Below are 20,161 nucleotides of genomic sequence, written 5' to 3'. Positions count from 1 at the left end.
GGTCTGGTTCATAACCTGTCTCTGTGTACAGTCTGTAAATATAAAAATAGAACCATTATTATTTTTCACTTGATAATCTGATTTGATATTATAGAACAACTCCAATTTTGTAGAGCGAAAAAAAAACAATCCCTTCTTGGTGATCAATGTACATTGCAGGAAGTCTTTAACACTCTTTGTAGCAGATTCCTACCTTAAGTTGCTTGAAGAAATAGCTGTTTGTTCTTTACAGACTGACTCTGAATGGGATCGACTGGCTCATTATAATCATCACTTCCACATCACTGGTGCACTTCCAGTGTTCTAATGAGAAAAGTTAAAGGGTCTACATCCCTTTAGAAGTATTTAAACCTTGGGGAATATCTAACCAAAATTAAAATTCCTATTGCAGGGGGTGCCCTAAATTTGACTTGTATCTTAGGGAAGACTTTTGGGAAAATATGCGAGCCAATCAAACAAGAAGGAAATTACATTGATGGGGGGTTTTTGTTTCCCAATGGTGTACAGAACGCCTCACAGAAAGTAGCGGCAACTGCAAGTTAGCTTGTGTAGCAATTGTATAAGCCTAATAAAATTTTTTACTTGCTTTATTTTTTTTTCCACAAAAGTGGAGTTACCCTTTAGGCAACATTAGTATTTTGTAATATATAGCATTGATGCAAATGACAGTGCATATAACATTAATGTGACATAAAAATTAAAAATACTAACTATTTTCTGTTCTGAGCAATGTGACTGTACAGTAGTTCCATATAGTGGTAAATTAACACAATGGCCATTTTAACCCATAGAAACGCAGTCCGGATGTGTTCCAGGTACATTTCTGCATGCATGATTTTGATGCATTTTTGATGCATTCTGTGAGTTTTGGTTAACAACAATACAAATACAAATACCCTTTCTTCAAAAAGTCACCTTTCAGGATTTCCGCACTGGAAAATCAGTTCAGAAATATTTGCTTCAGAACCAGCAGCATCATTCCCCACAAGGCTTCATGACCTAAAGAGAAAGTATAAAAAAAATTGCTGTTAGAGTTGTAATCAGGTTAGAAAAGATGTTGAGGTTCCTATTTATAGGAACAAAAACAAAAGACAGAATGAAAGACTTGAAGGTGAGATCTACTACCAAGATGTGTTTATGAGGGATACATGTTCAGCCATGTACACTGTGGTCACTTTTTTTTGTAGCTGTATTTGCAAGCACAGCTACGTACTCTATTAGCTGGATTCATGTAGGGCAGCGTATGTTTCAGCCGGTGTAGCGTATCGTATTTACGCTACGCCGCCGTAAGTTAGAGATGCAAGTGCTGTATTCACAAAGCACTTGCGTCCTAAGTTACGGCGGCGTAGCGTAAATGTGCTGGCCTAAGTGCGCCTATTTCAAATGAGGAACAGGGGGGCGTGTTTTATGTTAATGAACCGTGACCCGACGTGATTGACGTTTTTAACGAACGGCGCATGCGCCATCCGTGGACATATCCCAGTGTGCATTGCTCCAAAGTACGCCGCAAGGACTTATTGGTTTCGACGTGAACATAAATTACGTCCAGCCCCATTCACGGACGACTTACGCAAACAACGTAAATGTTCAAAATTCGACGTGGGAACGACGTCCATACTTAACATTGACTAGGCAAGCTTTTTGTTGGACTAACTTTACGCCTGAAAACGCCTTACGTAAATGGCGTATCTTTACTGCGACGGGAAAGCTTACGTTCGTGAATAGGTGTATCTTGCTGATTTACGCATTCTAGGCGTAAATCAGCGTTCACGCCCCTAGCGGCCGGCGGAACTAGACAGCTAAGATACGACGGCGCAGGCAGTCGTATCTTAGCTACATTTAAGTGTATCTCAATTTGAGAATACACTTAAATGTACGACGGCGCAGATTCAGAGTTACAACGGCGTATCTACTAATACGCCGGCTTAATTCTTTCTGAATCTGGCTATATATCAGTAGTGTATTTAGGTTTTGTGCTGCCCTAGGCCTGACTAAACTTGTGCACCCCCTAATTTAAATATGGCCAAACGCAGCAACGGCAACTTGTGTTTAGCAGCGTTTCGTTTACAGACGTTTTTCATTTTAACAAAAAAATAAATAAATTCAAATGCTTCTAGATGCTAGCGTGTGTAAACGCGGCTAAACGGCTGTTTTTAGACACTGATTTCTAGCTTTCAAGTTAAATCGTTTAGGAGAGATTGAACAACATCCCATGTACATGAAGCCTGAAGTTCAACATGTGTAAAAAAAAAAAGTGGATCCTCCAGTGTATGAACACATACCACCACCCTTCACAATAGACCCTCACCAAAATTAATGGTACAAACAGTGTAGCAAACACAGCATGGGGTAGATTCAGAGAGAATTTACGCCGGCGTATCCATAGATACGCCGCGTAAATTCAAATCTGCGCCGGCGTATCTACTTTCTGTATTCAGAAAGCTAGATACGCCGACATTAGCCTAAGATACGACTGGCATAAGTCTCTTACGCCGTCGTATCTCAGGGTGCATTCTTACGCTGGCCGCTAGGTGGCGCTCCCGTAGTTTTCAGCGTAGAGTATGCAAATTACCTACTTACGCCGATTCACAAACGTACGTGCGCCCGGCGGTAGTTTTTTACGTCGTTTGCGTAAGTCGTTTTCGTCGTAACGTTGCTCCTGCTATTAGGAGGCGCAGCCAATGTTAAGTATGGACGTCGTTCCCGCGCCAAGTTTTGAATTTTTAGGTCGTTTGCGTAAGTCGGTCGCGAATGCGGATGGACGTAATTTACGTTCATGCCGAAACCAATGGCGTCCTAGCGACGTCATTTGGAGCAATGCACGCTGGGAAATTTAGCCGGCGGCGCATGCGCATTTAAATCGGAGCGAGGACGCGCCTGATTTAAATACTACACTCCCCCTAGCCGCGGAATTTGAATTCCGCCGGGGGATTTCCGATCCGGCGGCGCAAGTTTCGAGGTAAGTGCTTTCTGAATACTGCACTAGCCTCTCAAATTTGCGCCGGCGGATCGTAAATCAGATAGATTACTCGGATCTAAAGATCCGCTAATCTATCTGAATCTACCCCCATGTCTTTTCAGGTAAGGAACACAACAAATGCAGTCCATATCAGCTCAGTCACCTCTATTCCTCAGCACTGGATGCCGATATGGGTTGTGGCAACAAAGCTCTTCTCACATCAGCAGAGCTGGTAAGAGGAGTCGGCTCAAAAAAATCCCACCAGTAATCCAATTGTTAGAGGAGCCCGAAGTGGTTATTCTAAAGATAGGCTCAAGTTGTTTACTTTAGTAAAACATCCAATTACTTTATTTCACAAAATAGAATGCATTTTGTGGCTTTATAATGCCTTCCTCAGTTTAAGGTGATAAAATTGGTGTCTATCTGCTGGTGGTCTGCTCCACTTGGGAAATATTCTTTATCAGCCACTAGGTCAGTGGTTCTCAACTTGGGGGTCGGGACCCCCTCTGGGGTCAAATGATGATTGTCGAGGGGTCACCAAATCCTGGGCTGTTCCTGAAGCCCGCACCGCTCTCCTAGCCTTTTTTACGGCTGCCTAGCGTGTGGCCGCCCAGCAGGGCTGTTCCTGGAGCCCATGGCCGCCCACTCGGCCTCTTTGCAGCTGCCCATTCAGTTCACGGCATTGCTGGGGGGCAGAGACTAGAGGTCCACTGACTGGTGAGGAATGTGAAATGGGAGGGGCTGGAGACACCGGAGTTCAGCTTGAACTATGGGCCTCATGCATCAATGTGTTCTTTCTAAAACCTGTAATTCTTAATTGGGCACCAATCAGAAATAGACATACAGTGAAAGTTTGAATCTTATTGGTTTCTCTGGGGGAAATACCTCCAGTTTTTAGTAGTAGACATGTTAACACTCAGACCCCCTTTGACTATATTCTATGGCATTAACTTCCATTGTGCAATACCACGTCTCTAAAATGGCTACTAGAGCTCACACTGATGTTTGAATTAAAGGGGTTGTAAACGTACAATTTTTTTACCCCTAGATAGCTTCCTTTACCTTAGTGCCAGAGGCGTATCTAGTGAAAATGGTGCCTATGGCAAAGCACTGAAACTGCGCCCCTGTCAAAACATTTGAAACCCATCTTTCAGATAACCAGGGACATGGTGGGGACAGAGAGGGACACTGGGGACCACTGGCCGCCAGTGCTGAAGGTTTTTGGGGGGGGGCGCAATCACACATGATGACTTAAAAGTTTTAAGTCATCATCACTTGTGTGTGTGTGCCAGGCATCAAAATATAGTCCTCAATATGGAATAAATAAATTATAAATAAGAAGGCCAGTATGGTGGCCTGAGTTTATGGGAGGAGCCCGGAGGGTATTTAAGCAGCCCACTCACACATGCTCTTTGTCGGTTCAGTGTGCAGTACTACACGTCACTGGGCCGACTCTTCCCAGCTCACCTCATGTCCGTGAGTCTGCGCATTCAATCGCATTCGACATCGCAAGCGCTTTGCGGCTTCTCCCTTCATGGTCTTCGCCGGCGGTTCCCGCTTACTTCGCAGGTAGGATTCAAACCTTTTCGTATCTTGTGCAATCTTACAATTCGTTATGCTTCCTATCCTGCATCCCTTTTGGGAAAAAATCTGCCTGATTTACTTTTGCTTATGTTTCAACATCATTCGGCTCAGGCATAATACATTTGCAACTTCCTTCTGCCAAACATACGATTCATTTGTAAATCCATTTGGAGATTGACATGTGTTTGTATGGGTTCTTTGGCAGATTGAGGTGGTAATTGGACTCACATGGTGCCTTGTCTGCACTTGATTAGCCTGGGGGGATGGGTGGTTGGTAGGTGTTCGGTTTCAAAGCAAGGGGTAGCATACACTCTACAACCAATTTGTATCAGATTCGTTCAATACTCCTTACTATCAATTCGTATCGGATTCATTTCATGCATTTTACAACCATTTTGTATCACATACATTGCATACTTTCTACCGTTGTCATTTATTGTTTCCCACAGCGGAACTTATGAATTGCTTGTACACGGCTCTTCTCTCTCATTTATTTACCAAAGTTATTGCCTGTGTGTCATGCATGGCGCCGCACCACACTCTTGGGATGCGTTGCACATCCACTCCAGTCCAAAGCAAACCCAGTCCCACGTTCACTGTCCCAGGTAGGATTCGTTCGCTTGTTTGTCATGTCAAATTCGTGGCCACTCATGGTGTCACCTGTACCATATGTTTGGTTCCCGCAGTGGAGCTTACAAAGCATTGATACGCACTTCTCGTGTTCTATTTTCTACACCAAACCTCGTTGTTTTGCCCCATGCACGGCATCACGCTACACGTTCCCGACATGTTTCACTCCAGCCACAGTCCGCCGCAAACTCACTCGCATGGCCCACTGTCGCAAGTAAGATTTGTTATTACATTCTTTATGTTCTATCAATTTGCTACCATTCGTTGTCTCCCATATCGTTCATTAGTGGCCCCTATGGAACCTACGATTCAAACAGGCGTTGTCCTTCTACCTTATACTGCTTACTTAAGGTACAAACAAACCAGGTGTTTCTATCCTTTCACAGTAACCCAATTCTTATTGATTGAGACCTTGCAACCATGCAAATCATCTCAGCAGTCTGATACCCTTGCTGTGACACTTGCAACACATGACCCTTACAAAATGCAAAAAAAAAAAAAAAAAAAAAAAAAAAAAAACGCAAAAAGGAAAAAAAAAAAATAACTATTGCCACCACGTAATCTCAGCCCAGCAACCTGACACCTGTTGAGACTGTTGCAACGATGCAAAATTTGTCTCCACAGCCTGACACCCTTGTTAAGACCCTTGCAAACGCAATACCGTCTTAGCAGCCCCACACTCATCGAGACTCTTGCAACCACACTAAATCGTCTCAGCAGCCTGACACCCTTGTTAGGACCCTTGCAACACATGACCCTTACAAAACGAAAAAAAAAAAAAAAAAACGAAAAAAAAAACGCAAAAAGAAATATAAAATTGCAGAAAAAAAAAATTGCCACCACACAATCTCAGCCCCGCAACCTGACACCTGTTGAGACCGTTGCAACGACGCAAAATTCGTCTCCACAGCCTGACACCCTTGTTAAGACCCTTGCAAACGCAATACCGTCTTAGCAGCCCCACACTCATCGAGACTCTTGCAACCACACTAAATCGTCTCAGCAGCCTGACACCCTTGTTAGGACCCTTGCAACACATGACCCTTACAAAACGAAAAAAAAAAAAAAAAACGAAAAAAAAACGCAAAAAAAAATATAAAATAGCAGAAAAAAAAAATTGCCACCACACAATCTCAGCCCCGCAACCTGACACCTGTTGAGACCGTTGCAACGACGCAAAATTCGTCTTCGCAGCCTGACACCCTTGTTGAGACCCTTGCAAACGCAATACCGTCTCAGCATCCACACAATCACGGAGACTCTTGCAAGCACAGAAAATTGTCTCAGCAGCCTGACACCCTTGCAAACGCAATACCGTCTCAGCAGCCCCACACTCATGGAGACTTTTGCAAGCACACAAAATTGTCTCAGCAGCCTGACACCCTTGTTAAGACCCTTGCAACACATGACCCTTACAAAACGCAAAATAAATAAATAAATATGCAAAAAAAAGAGAAAGGCAGAAAAAAATAAATTGTCACCACACAATCTCAGCCCAGCAACCTGACACCTGTTGAGACCATTGCAGCCATGCAAAATCGTCTCAGCAGCCTCACACCATTGTTGAGATCCTTGCAAACGCAATACCGTCTCAGCAGCCCCACACTCATCAAGACCCTTGCAACCACGCAATACCGTCTCAGCAGCCTTACACCATAGTTCAGACCCTTGCAAACGCAATACCGTCTCAGCAGCCCCACACTCATCAAGGCCCTTGCAACCACGGAATACCGTCTCAGCAGCCTCACACCATAGTTCAGACCCTTGCAAACGCAATACCGTCTCAGCAGCCCCACACTCATCAAGACTCTTGCAACCACGCAATACCGTCTCAGCAGCCTCACACCAATGTTGAGTCCCTTGCAAACACAATACCGTCTCAGCAGCGCCACACTCATCGAGACCCTTGCAACCACGCAATACTGTCTTGAGCAACCTCCCACTCGTCAAAGACCTTTGTGACCATACAGTCTCGCCCCAGCAACCTGGCATTCATTGAGACCCTTGCAGCCAGACAAATCATCTTTGGCCTCATGTACACTGCTGTTGGTAAAAAAAAAAAAAAAAAAAGGGTTCAGACGGATGTTCAGAGGCATTCGAAACGCATTCGAAACGCCAATGCCTGTAACAGCTTGTAAACACTGCCAGATGCGGTAACTCATGTTTACCAGCGTTGCATTCACAGTCGTTTTCATAAAAAAATTAAAATAAAGGGGAATATTGTCTCAGCAACTTGACACTCATTTGAGACCCTTGCTAAATGTAATATCATCTCAGCTACCTCACACCCTTCTAGACCTTTGCAACCACACAATCTCATCTCAGCAACCTGACACCCGTTCAGACCTTTGCTGCCATACAAAGTCATCTTAGCAACCTGACACATTTCAGACCATTGCAAATGCAATATCGTCTCAGCAACCTGACACCCATTTAGACCCTTGCAGCCATACAAAGTTGTCTCAGTGGCCGACACTCATTTGAGACCATTGCAAAACGCAACATCGTCTCAGCAACAACTCGCTTGTTGAGACCTGTGCAACCACACCATGCCATCTCAAAACAAACCTCATAATCATCGAGACCTTTGCAACCACACAATATCGTCTCAGCAAACCAGACTGAGACCCTTGCAACCACCAATACCATCAAACCTTCATACTCAAGGCCCCTGCCACCACACAATATCGTCCCAGCAACCTGACACTCACTGACACCCTTGCAACTGCACAATATTGTCTGCAGTAGTATAAAACACCTACGTGCAAACCCGAATACAAACTAAACTTGCAAACACACCTCAGTGACAAACAATCAGCCACACAAACACACAGTGGCACCCAGTTGGCCATTCATCTTCAGTGGCACGCGGGCCACTCATCTTTTCTCAGTTTTTTTCCCTGCGGTTAGTTCAGGTTTTCATCCAGCACCAGCGAGTGCACGTTGGCCTGCGAGTGCATGTTGGCCTGCGAGTGCATGTATATCGTCTTGTTGAGCACCTGTGTATTGTCTTGATTTTCTCACACCAATGCAAGATCCAGTCCAAGTTCTCAAACTAGACCAAGCATCAGTAGCAGACTTAGCTATGTGGGACAACTTCCCCACCTGATAGAACATCATTTCAATCTTCATCCCGGCAGTGTCAGCCGAGCCACCAAAGGCTTTTGCAGCCATTTTTAGGCCGCCACTGGTTTTCCAAAACTTGGCCCCCAGAAATTCTCTTAAATTTTTGCTTCACCCAGTCTTCATCACGCCTCGTGCTACACCCCATTGTGGCAGCTGCCCAGGTCTGGGTCCACACTTGAACAGGACAGACACTGTTCTTCACCACAGACAATCAGGCCACAGCCGACATCATCAATTAAGATAGATCTAAGTCACTCCCCATCACTTCCTGCGCAGGCTCGCGCAGCTGTCACTCCGTCACCAGTTAATATCTTATGTAGACCTTTTCCAGGCAAATGCAAAAAGCAGCTGATGCGCTTTCCTATTCCAACCTTGGAATGGATGTTTTTTCCAGCAAGAGCCTGGAGCCGACCCAACAACTATCCCTGTCCCACCATGGACATTGCTGACGATGGACTGAAGTCGCATCTCGCCAACGCAATCCAACTTATAAACCACTCCTTGGCACGCAACACACTAAAGGCCTATCGCACTGCTTGGAACACTAATCGCAAATTTTTGGCCCCTTCCCCCGGAGCAGCAATAGGCAACGTTGGACACATCCTAGCCTTCATATCGTATTGCCACATGCAGCTGACCATTTCTCAATACTAGCACGCCATATCTAGATGGCATCCAGCATTTCCTGTCCCTGCAAGACCCCAGTACACCGTCAGTATTCTCGAGCCCATGCAGTCAAATCCCTCCTACAGGGCATACAGAAGCACCAACCTGTAGTCAGTGGCAAGCGCCTACCTTTCAAGAGTCCCCTCTTTAGGGACATGTCTATAATCCTTACTCGTTCCCTGTTTAGGGCTTTGCCCAGTCTAGTCACCCAACAGCCATCTACCAGGCCTTCTACGGTTCCCTACAACCTAGTGAATTTAGTCAGCGGCTCCGGCAGTCACACACTGCTCCGACGCCACCCGACTCGCTTTCGAACCACTACACTCTCACAGTCTGCAAACGCAACAAACAGGCCCCTGGGGTTGACATCAACCTGTTTCAGACTGACAACGCCTGACGCCCAGTGACGGTGCTCAACCCACTACTGCTCCATCTACCCAGCCAATCTGAGGGTAGCTCGTTGCTACCCTTTCTAAACCAGCTCCCTGAGTGTCAGCCAGTGTGTGAAGCATGTCAGAATCCTCCTAAGTAACTTGGGCTTCAAACCCCAGTCAGTTCTCTGGACATTCTTTCCGAATTGGAGCAGTCTCAGTTGCCTCCCAACAGGGAGTACCAGACTACGTAATCAAGATACCAGGCTGATGGAAGTCTCCTTGTTTTGCCACATACATCCTAAATCCTCATGAAGGAATGGCACAAGCTTTTACCAAGCTGGCTCAATAAATACAAGAAATCAATATAAACTATTTCCCTATCTGAGTCTTTTGCCCCCTTTTCTTGGCATACTGACCAGACCACCAAGGCACACTTCAGGTCTATTTATGTTGTAAGTCTTGTCGCGTGTTTGTGATCCACATCTCTCTCGGTCAGAGGGTAACGACCATAAATAAGAAGGCCAGTATGGTGGCCTGAGTTTATGGGAGGAGCCCGGAGGGTATTTAAGCAGCCCACTCACACATGCTCTTTGTCGGTTCAGTGTGCAGTACTACACGTCACTGGGCCGACTCTTCCCAGCTCACCTCATGTCCGTGAGTCTGCGCATTCAATCGCATTCGACACCCTCCCGCCCTTCCCTTTTTCAGGGCACTTCTCAGCATGTCCTTCTTCAATTAACTACCCATTACTTACCTTGGGTATGCCCCCTTTTCTTGGCATACTGACCAGACCACCAAGGCACACTTCAGGTCTATTTATGTTGTAAGTCTTGTCGCGTGTTTGTGATCCACATCTCTCTCGGTCAGAGGGTAACGACCATAAATATGCATAGCCTTAGATATCATTAATAAAGTGTAATAAAGTGATTTGTGCAACAGCTGTTCACAAATCACTTTATTACAATTTATGATATGGCTATGCATATTTATTTAATCCACTGAGCATTATATTTTGCTGCTTGCTTCTGGGTGGCAGTTGGCACACATGAATATGATGATGAGGATCAAATAGTACCTGGCTGCTATCCTTGGTGCTGCTGGGGCCAGGGTTCCCCATCGGGCCGCCATACATTCCTTCTCTCCCGTCCTCTCTTCTCCTCACCTCATGCCCCATTTTTTTGCCACCCCATGGCGCCCATGGCACTTGCCATGGCTGCCATACCCTAGATACGCCACTGCTTAGTGCAGTCTTCCTTCACTTACCTCATCCTTCGATTTTGCTTTTAAATGTCCTTATTTCTTCTGAGAAATCCTCACTTCCTGTTCTTCTGTCTGTAACTCCACACAGTAATGCAAGGCTTTCTCCCTGGTGTGGAGTGTCGTGCTCGCCCCCTCCCTTGGACTACAGCAGAGTCAGGACCCTCTCTACGTTGCAAATAGAGAAAGGAGCTATGTGTTTAGTGGGCGTCCTGACTCTTCTGTAGTCCAAGGGAGGGGGCGAGCACGACACTCCACACCAGGGAGAAAGCCTCGCAAAACCTTTAAGTTTGTCTCTAGTTTGTGGTAGCTGTCACTAATTCAACACATTCTAATGCAAAGAAAAGCTGATTCAATAAAGTTGTGAGGCAGTAGAGGGAGAACACAATTCTTCAAAAAGATCCAACTTACCCAGACTGGATGCTTTGCTGACAACTGGTGCCACTGATGGTTTCTCATTTGTTGGTTTGGCTTTAGAACTGGTTACAACTGGTTTTTGGCTGGTTTCTTGGGTAATGGTGCTGTTTCTCACTTTTGGATTTGTGGTCTGTTTACTGGTCACATTACTTGTGGTCTCCACAACTACTTTTTTAGTAGTTGGACTGGTAAAATGTATGGTGGTGGGAACAGTTTTGGTTGTGGGAATCCACAGTTGTTTAACTTTTATGACAAAGGACATGTCAGAATCACCTGAAGAAAAACTCAAGCCTTCTATGCGTTCTGCGACAACATCTACAGAAACCAATGCGCTGTTTAATGTCCCTGATTCCTTTTTTGGTGTTATAGAGATCTCACTAGTGCTGGCATTTATTGTCACAAATAAGTTCTCATTCGTAACATTGGTGGAACAAATTAACTGTTTTTCCGGATCTTCTTTGAAAACATACACAGCCAGCTCTGGCACTTTGTCTAGCATACAAGAAGTAATGTTACATGGAGTTTTTGGTCCAGGCTTTGCCGCTCCTACAATAGAACGGAATGTGTTTCCCGATATTATATCTTGACTTGTCCTAATAATCTTTGTATCATTGTTTGCATATTTTGGAATACAGATTGTAACATTCAGTGTGATGGTCCTATATTCAGGTGACAGATCGGCAGCTATTGTTGTCTTCTCAACGGCCAGTGCCCCTTGTTCTTCTTCTAGTACATTGTTTTCTTCAGTCTTTGCTGCTGAGATAATGTAACATTATCAGTTAATATATAGTTTACTGTTAAAAGGGATTTTAGCTTATTCCATGTTGCAAACAATCATGATGTAATGTATGTGATTTTGTCAGATGTCGTTCTAAGGAGGTATAAGAACAGTTATCCTGCGTACACACGGTCGGAATTTCCGATGGAAAAAGTCAGATGGGAGCTTGGTCCGTGTGTATGCCCCATCAGACTTTTTCCGTCGAAATTTCCGACGAACGTAGAGAGCAGGTTCTCTATTTTTCCGTCGAAAATTCAGACTGAGTTTTGCCTGGTCAAAAGTCTGACCATGTGTACGTGGCATAAGAAAGCAGAGGTTCTTGATTTTTAAGTCCGAGATGCTAAGGACCAACTTAAGCCTATATTCAACCTTTAAATTTACCTTTCAATGCACTGCTTTCAATGCACTGTTTACTTTTTGCCCAATTGCTTTTTTTCGAGACTCTACCAAATTTTGAATCCCCGTTTTTTTTTTTAAGCCACATCTGGCACCTCAAGCTTTCTTACCAGACTCTTTCTAGACCATAGTCCAGGACTTCAGAATATTATAAACGTGCTCTAGTTACTAAATAGCATTCAAAGTGTGAGTATGGTCTATCAGGAAGTTAAAACTCAACTCCAGGAATGAAGCAAATCTGTAAAATCTGCTGGAATACTGTAAGTTAAAATGGCTGTAAAGGCTGAAGTTTTTTTTTACCTTCTTGCATTCTATGCAAGAAGGTAAAAATCTTTCAGTGTTCAGCTCCTCTCTCAGCCCCCCTAATAATTACATAAGCCCGATCCCAATCCAGCAATGTGCACAAGACCCGAGGCTCCCCCGGGTCCCTCTCTCCTTACTGGCTGAGATGCAGCAGGAGCCGTTGGCTCCTGCTGCTGTCAATTACAGCCAGTGAGGTGGGAGCGGGGGTCAGGGCTGAGCCACGCTTTCTGTGTCTTGTAGACACAGAGAACTGGTTCAGGAGTGAGCACTCATGAGTGCCCCCACACCAAAAGGCTTGTTATGGGGAACCTCGGCATGGAGGAGGGGCCCAGAGCACCAGTGGGGGACCCGAGAAGAGGAGGATTGGGTCTGCTCTGTGCAAAACCACTGCACAGAGCAGGTAAGCATGGCATGTTTGTTATTTTTTTTCAATAACATTTTTTTCCTTTAAAATCACTTTAATTTCAAAAAGGTGCAAGCAACATTGTGAATGTATCCCTTTAATTTACATCTGACAGTTTTTATGGTGCTCCAGAAGTACATTACACTCCCAGAGCTATGACAGGAGAAATGCCATGTACACACGATCATTTTTCGGCATTAAAAAAACGTTGTTTTTAAAAAATGTCATTTAAAATGATCTTGTGTGGGGTTCTGAAAAACGTAAAAAAAAAAAATTTGAACATGCTGCATTTTTTAACGACGTTTTAAACATGTCGTTTTTCGTGTTGTAGAAAATGATCGTGTGTGGGCTAAAACGACGTTAAAAACCCACGCATGCTCAGAAGCAAGTTATGAGACGGGAGCGCTCTTTCTGGTAAAACTACCGTTCGTAATGGAGTAAGCACATTCATCACACTGTAACAGACAAAAAAGCTTGAATTGTCTTTTACTAGCACGGAATCAGCTAAAGCAGCCCCAAGGGTGGCGTCATCCACATGGAACTTCCCCTTTATAGTGCCGTCCTACGTGTTGTACGTCACCGCGCTTTGCTAGAGCATTTTTTTTAAACGATGGTGTGTGGGCAACGTCGTTTTAATGATGAAGTTGGAAAAACTTTGTTTTTTCTACATGCCGAAAAACGTCTTTTTTTTTCATGCTGAAAAATGATAGTGTGTACGCGGCAAAACACTGCCTTCTCGCACACAGAATCACTAGCCCCGCTGTCCATTCACAGGAGCCTTTGTATTTTGTGAATGAGTTGACATAACACAAAGTGCTCTGTAAATAGGCAGGAGAAGGGGAGCTGCGGGGCACAGCGGCTACATGCGACTGTGCAGCTTCTGGAGCTGAGACCACTGGAAATATAGTGAGAGCTATGCTCCTGGTACTCCATAAAAATATAAATTGTAAATTAAAGAGAAAAGTCCACAGGTTGTATGCACCTCATTGCCTAGTAATCCAGAACATTTTCCAAAGTGGCTGAATTCCTGGATCTTGACTTATACAAGGTATGTTGGGTCTTTTTGGGAATTCTATGTCAATTGTAAATACTGTAAACTAGTCGCTGGTGTAAGCAATAGCCCAATCCTGCACCAAGATCTCAGCATTAAGCTAAACTACACTAAAATGTCTACAGTTTGTACTGTGTGATCATGCTACTTGTGTAGCTGGCATTTGAAACTCATTAAATGAGTGCAAAAACGATGCCTAAACTGAGATGAAGGACTAGGGGAAGAACTTTGTGCCACTTTTGCACCACAATCTTTAATTTGTTTTAGCCCTGGTTCACACTGGGTACGATTTGGAACGATTTGAGATGCGATTTGACATGTCAAATCGCATCTCAAATCGGCGGCAATTGTCGGCAATGGCACTGTCCTAATCAGTGCGACACCGCATCTGTGATTTCAAAAAGTAGTTCCTGTACTACTTTTTGCAATTTCAGGCCGCGATTTACATTAAATTGCGGCCGAAATCGCGGCAAATCGCGGCAAAATCGCGGCAAAATCGCGGCCGCGAATTCGCGGTAAGATCGCGCATTTTACCGCGATTTTGAATTCGCAGCAGTGTGAACCTAGGCTTAATTTAATTTTTATTGTAACAATCCATATTAACAAAACATTCAAGTTTGTCTTTTTAACAACAAAGATGAAGATGATATAATAATATTGATGATGATAATAATAATGATACATTACGAATATAAGGTAGGAAGGTTGAAATATTGTCTCTTACAGCTAAATTCCAAACAGCTAAAATACAGAGATGGAATACACATATGTGAACTGACATTGTGCCTTGTGATTTAACATTTTTTATTTTGTCCATCTACATTTGTTATTCATACACCTCTGCCAGATATTACAGCCTGAAGAGTGACACCCCTTTCCCTGTTGCGGTGGGTGTCTCTTCCCAGATCCCCATGTCATCAACTCCACTCCCTTCTCTTGTCAAAATGTTCCCTGTCAGCACGCCAGCAGCAAAGCACACACTCCTTTAAATCTCAGTGCTACTGTGCAGGAGTTGAAACAGGGTTAAATAAAAACAGATTCAAGTACTTACGTTAGCTATATGTAAAATGCATTGTATTATTTTGAAAGGAATTCCCAACTGATCATTAATAGACATGTGCACACTGAAATATTTAGTTTTGGAATTTTGTTTTCGTCCGAAAAATACATTTATTTCTTTACTTCCGAAATTTGTTTTTATTTATTTAGTTTTGTTAAAAAATGCATTCGTCTGAAAATCCGAATTAATTAAGGTTGAATCAGTCATTGAAGGCTTATGGTGTCTGTCGAATGTTCTAAGAAGATTCGACGGAGCAGCTAAACTGTACGACGCCGCAATCGTACATTCCGGTCGAATGTTCCGCCTACAAGCTATATAAGAATTCTAATGTTGTATGACACTAGTAATAATTATATTTATAAATTATTATTACTAGTCAACCAACATTCAAATTCTTCTATAGCCTATGGGCCGAGCATTTAAATGTACAATTGCGGTGTCATACAGTTTAGCTGCTTGTCGAATCTTCTAAGAACTTTCGATAGACCCCATAAGCCTTCAATGACAGATTCGACGTTTGTATGTTTTTTGCTGCTTCGTCAAATCTTCGTCGTTAATGTCGAATGGTTCACCCCAACACTGTCTCTATAATGTTGAATCTCTCCTCTCTATGTAGAATATTCTTGGACTAATAGAGTTAAGGTTAGGCACATTCGACCACAGATTTGATAGACACAGATTACAATTGTCAGCGTCATGTGGAATCTTCTATCTATATCGAAATGTTGTAGCAATTAAAACGAAAATAAAGCATTTTTTAAGTTGGACTTCGAATTCTGAGCGTCGTTTGTTCAAACGATAAAGAAAATACCCAAAATTTTGACAAATGCATTCGGACGAAAACAAATGCACATGTCTAATCTTTAATATCTACCTGGAGTTCAGCTATAGACTCTGCTGAATATGTCACAATGTGTTAAATTTAAGCAATAAATCTAGCCATAGTTGGCAGATGTCTCCTCAAGAACAATAAGCGGTCGGAGGCTGCTCCCTATTCCCTATAATACCTGGAAACCCCACTCTTTTGGAACTTACCCGGCACAATGAAAAAGAGCACAAAACTAACACTTTCCTTACGAGGGAAGGAATGGGACATGTTTGAAAAGCTGTAAAAAGGTCTTTGAATGGTAATCAGTTGGCAATATGTTGGAAGAGCTCATCAACACCCTCTAGCATAGCTCTAAACTACCCAATCTTGCCTGAACTTCAGATTGGGTAGTATCAGATGCAGGATGAGATCCTGCTGTTCCGCCCTGTTTTTCAACCATAAACCAAAAAAAAAAATCCTAAGAAGGCAAGGTGGAGGCTAAAACTGATCATACACTGAGTGAATTCCAGACAGTTCCTAATTTACCAGCCAAAATTAAATTAGTGGGTGGCTCTGTCGGCATCACTCTACCCAACATCCTTTAATTGAAAAATTGAAGGAGCCAGGTGGAAAATTGTCAGCTGTACAGCGCTACCATCTAGGTGCAGGAACTGTTTGGGTATTTCGACAGCAGGAGGGGAATTCTGTCCAAGTACAATAGCCATATTTGGAGATTCATTCCTTCATGCTGTTTAGCTTGGCTGGAACAATATGTTAGATCAGGTGTATGTCCCTCTTACCTAGTCAGCTCTCATGCCATGCAGCTTTTGATTTTAGTTACATTGGGGACAATATCGGCATGTTTCCCCCATGTTTGTGTAGGCATCCTAGATCCTGAGTGTAGTACATTACAATCTCCTTCAAGGGGAAAAGCTGATGTTCTATACACACTGTAGTATACTGTAATATTTTATTCCACAATATTTTACACAAAATAAATGCATAATGGGCAGAAAGTAAAAGTAAAAGAAAATTTGTCCTGACTTCTGAATTAAAAACATGAGAGGTGCATCAACTTTTTAAGGTTCATATGAGCCAATGCAAAATTCAATGAGTATGCAAAGTGCAGTGACTGGTAACCACTAGTTGGATTTTATCTTGCACTAAACTTACTGCAGTAAACTGATATTCCATTGGTTACTGCCCTTTGCTTTCTAAAATGTCATGTAATTTTTTTTATTACAAATTAAACCCAACAATTACTACAATCAGTCTATTGAATTTCAAATGACCTTACCAAGAGTGCAGAGAGCCAACAGCAAGAGGGTTTTCAGTCCGTAGTCCATCTTTCTACCCCTTTCACACACAGTCCACTCCAGAATATTCAGTTGTTACAGAGGACAAACTGGACTGACTCTCTACCAGACCTTTATATCAGCCTCTTAGGGGAAGGCTTTGCACTCCTACACAATGCTGATAAGGTCTGTTTGCACAGTAATGAACATTATAAGAATTTCTTACAGCATATTAGAGCATGCACACAACTCTTTAATGCATTTGCATTTTCTTTAATTGTACACTTAACATAGGGGTAAGCAACCTTGGAAAGGTGAAGATCAACCTGAACAACGTGGAAGAGATCAAAGACAAAGCAAAAGAACACAACCTAGCAATGTCCAAAAGTAAGAAGGTTTAAAGAAAACTGTCATAGTCAAATAGAAAAAACTGAGGTCGCAGCTCCCAAATCTCAAACAGATCAGTGGGAGAAAGAACATTTAAAAAACAAATGGGGATGCGCTGATCCAAAGGGTGATAAATAACCACGATGGAAGTCACAAATATAATGAAAATTCTTTATTGGCAAGGCGACAAAAAGGTGTTTGACTGCCAAAAAATGTGTTATAAATCCAGAGCAATGATCAATAAAAGTCATAGGGTTAGACAAAGGCTTGCTTTGGCTTTAACAGAACTTACAATTACTGCAGGAACGTTCAGGGTCCAAGAGAGGTGGAGAGGAGACTGTCCTGCCTCCAAGGGTGGAATAAAAACACAAAGGGTATGGCGGAGCCTGGAGATGTTCAGAGAAGTCACTGGGACCGGAGTGTCAGGGGCGAGGGACTGTCCACTAGCCCCGAGCCTCACAGCACAGACCGCCAGGATATGGAACAGAGAGGGCAACCATAAAGCCATGGTATGCATTGGGGGAGAGAACTGCAGCACAGGCACCTCTGCAGTGAGCCAGGGGGAGCGGGAAAGCCCTCCACGGCTCGACTTCTGGGTATTGGAGGCTGTGGTCACCTGACTGGCTGTGTCACACCACTAGACAGTGACAGGCTCCAGTGGGCTCCAATAGCGTCCCCACATTCAGAAAGCCAGAGGGGAGAGATGTATACGGGGAAGAAATGCTGGGGCCTTGAACCGTGCAGGGACTATGTTTTCGGGATTAACCCCTTCCTCAGGTCCATCTTTTCCTACCTTTCTCGCTTTAGTGAGAAACTTGGCATTTACTTTTTTTCATGTCTGGAGAGTAATTCTTTTCATGTTTGATGGAGGAGTTCAGACGATCATTTGTCAATCGGTTCCCATATTTGTTCTGATAACGTTCGTGTTTGGCTGGCTTGCTGGGTTGAATTTTGGCCTAGCTGACAAATTTGAGTTCTGGTCTTGGCTGGCTGGGTTCAGTATATAGGGATGGGACTGGGTTTGACCTGCTTTCTGGGCTAGCTGGCAGGTTTGGGTTCTGTCCTGGCTGGCTGCATTTGGTATTTCAGGACAGGACTGGTTTGGCTTGAGAGTGCAGTATTAAATAATTCAGAGATCCAAAGTACATTTCCCCTCCCTGATTCACTGACCAAACTTCAGATACAGTGGCTCCTAAGGGAAGAGAAGTCCTTCCAGGTCTGCTTTTGGCTGTGTCATATGTGACACACCAGAGCCGAGGAGAAGTCTAAGGCCGCGTACACACGGTCGGACAAAACCGATGAGAATGGACCGAGGTTCAGTTTCATCGGTCCAAACCGACCGTGTGTATAGCCCATCAGTCTGTTTTCCTTTGGTCCAAAATTTTAAAACATGCCTCAAAATCGAACCGATGGACCGCTGCCCGATCGGTCCAAACCGATGGTTAGTACAGAAAGCATCAGTTCAAAACCCGCGCATTCTCAGAATGAAGTCGACGCATGCTTGGAAGCATTGAACTTTGTTTTATTCAGCACGTGGTGTGTTTGACGTCACCGCGTTCTGACCCAAACGGTTTTTGGAACGATGGTGTGTACGCCCATCAGACCATCAGGCCACTTCAGTGGTGAACCGATGGAATGGCCCGTCGGACCATTCTCATCGGTTTGGAAAGACCGTGTGTAAGCGGCCTAAGACCTACCATGGCTCTGCAATGCTTATTGCCAGTCTGACCTAAGATTTGCAAGGTGGTAACCAGGGTCAGGTACTGGTGAGCATCAAGTAGATTGTGATTGACTATTTGCTGACCCCCCACATTACCGGGTCAGTCTACCTGAATCTGACCTTTCAGTCTTGGGCTAATGTAAGCCAATTCAGGCCACACATAGGGGTGCACTTACACTGCATCTTCAGTGATGTCACAGCCGCCTCCTCCTGTCCCTGGAAAGGCTTTGATTCCCAGCTGGGGCCCCTCCATACGAACCTTGTTTCATTACATGCGATGGGAGTCTGAAGACAGCGGAACATTGATGAGCCCTTTATCACCTTTATCTAATGAGTTGCTTATTTAGCGCAATAAATTTTGTTTATTTACTGCTACACTCAGATGCCGCTTGCATCTTTCTTTTCTTTATTTGCACAGTATAGAGTTTGCTTCAGTCTTTAAAAATAAGCAGCCTGAAGTGTATATGCCCACTCCATGGAATGTATAACACATTGACAGACTTTGGACTAGGTTACTTCTGTCCTGTGCTATACAGTTTTTACCTCTTTGCTCTCCTTACTGTCATGTAACTGGCCAATTGGGTCCTCTCCTCCTCCGGCCAATGGCACACAGGGAGGAGGGTGGGACGTGGTGCCAGCACGAGACATTCGCTGGTAATGGTTCCCGAACATTGCAGAGAATGGAGAGGTGGTGGTCAGATCCTTCCCGGTGTGTACTGGTCTGTGCATGGGGTGAAATTAGCTGATCTTGCCTAGGGGCCCTGCCTGGAGCACTCAGGGAATCTCTAAATGGGATTCAGAGTGTCTAAAATTCAACCCCTATCTGTCCCTATAGACATGGACTGACTTTTGTCCTTTGGTCTGTAGCACAGCCCCCTAGAGGACTGCTTAGATTTACCTGCTCATCTGCACAGCAGTGACCTGGTGAATTTTCCAACCCACCTGAC

General features: G+C 43.9%; 1 protein-coding gene across 2 annotated transcripts; it reads right to left on the bottom strand.

Moving 5' to 3' along the window:
• Window positions 1–17,231, bottom strand: LOC120913518. 2 transcript variants are annotated; one of them, XM_040323494.1, is made up of 4 exons: window positions 17,110–17,231; window positions 11,008–11,769; window positions 916–999; window positions 1–32 (listed from the first exon to the last, which is right to left on the bottom strand). In XM_040323494.1, the coding sequence occupies exons 1-3, from the start codon at window positions 17,156–17,158 to the stop codon at window positions 941–943; spliced, it is 870 nt and encodes a 289-aa protein (XP_040179428.1). In that variant the 5' UTR covers window positions 17,159–17,231; the 3' UTR covers window positions 1–32; window positions 916–940. The 2 variants fall into 2 exon arrangements, with proteins under 2 accessions (XP_040179428.1, XP_040179429.1); XM_040323495.1 differs by having other exon boundaries at window positions 11,008–11,766.
• Between the last annotated feature and the right edge of the window lie 2,930 nt (window positions 17,232–20,161).

This window comes from Rana temporaria, chromosome 9 (assembly GCF_905171775.1).
Source record: "Rana temporaria chromosome 9, aRanTem1.1, whole genome shotgun sequence".
In the NCBI taxonomy this organism is placed as follows: domain Eukaryota; kingdom Metazoa; phylum Chordata; class Amphibia; order Anura; family Ranidae; genus Rana; species Rana temporaria.
This window is presented reverse-complemented; position numbering and strand designations above follow the sequence as displayed.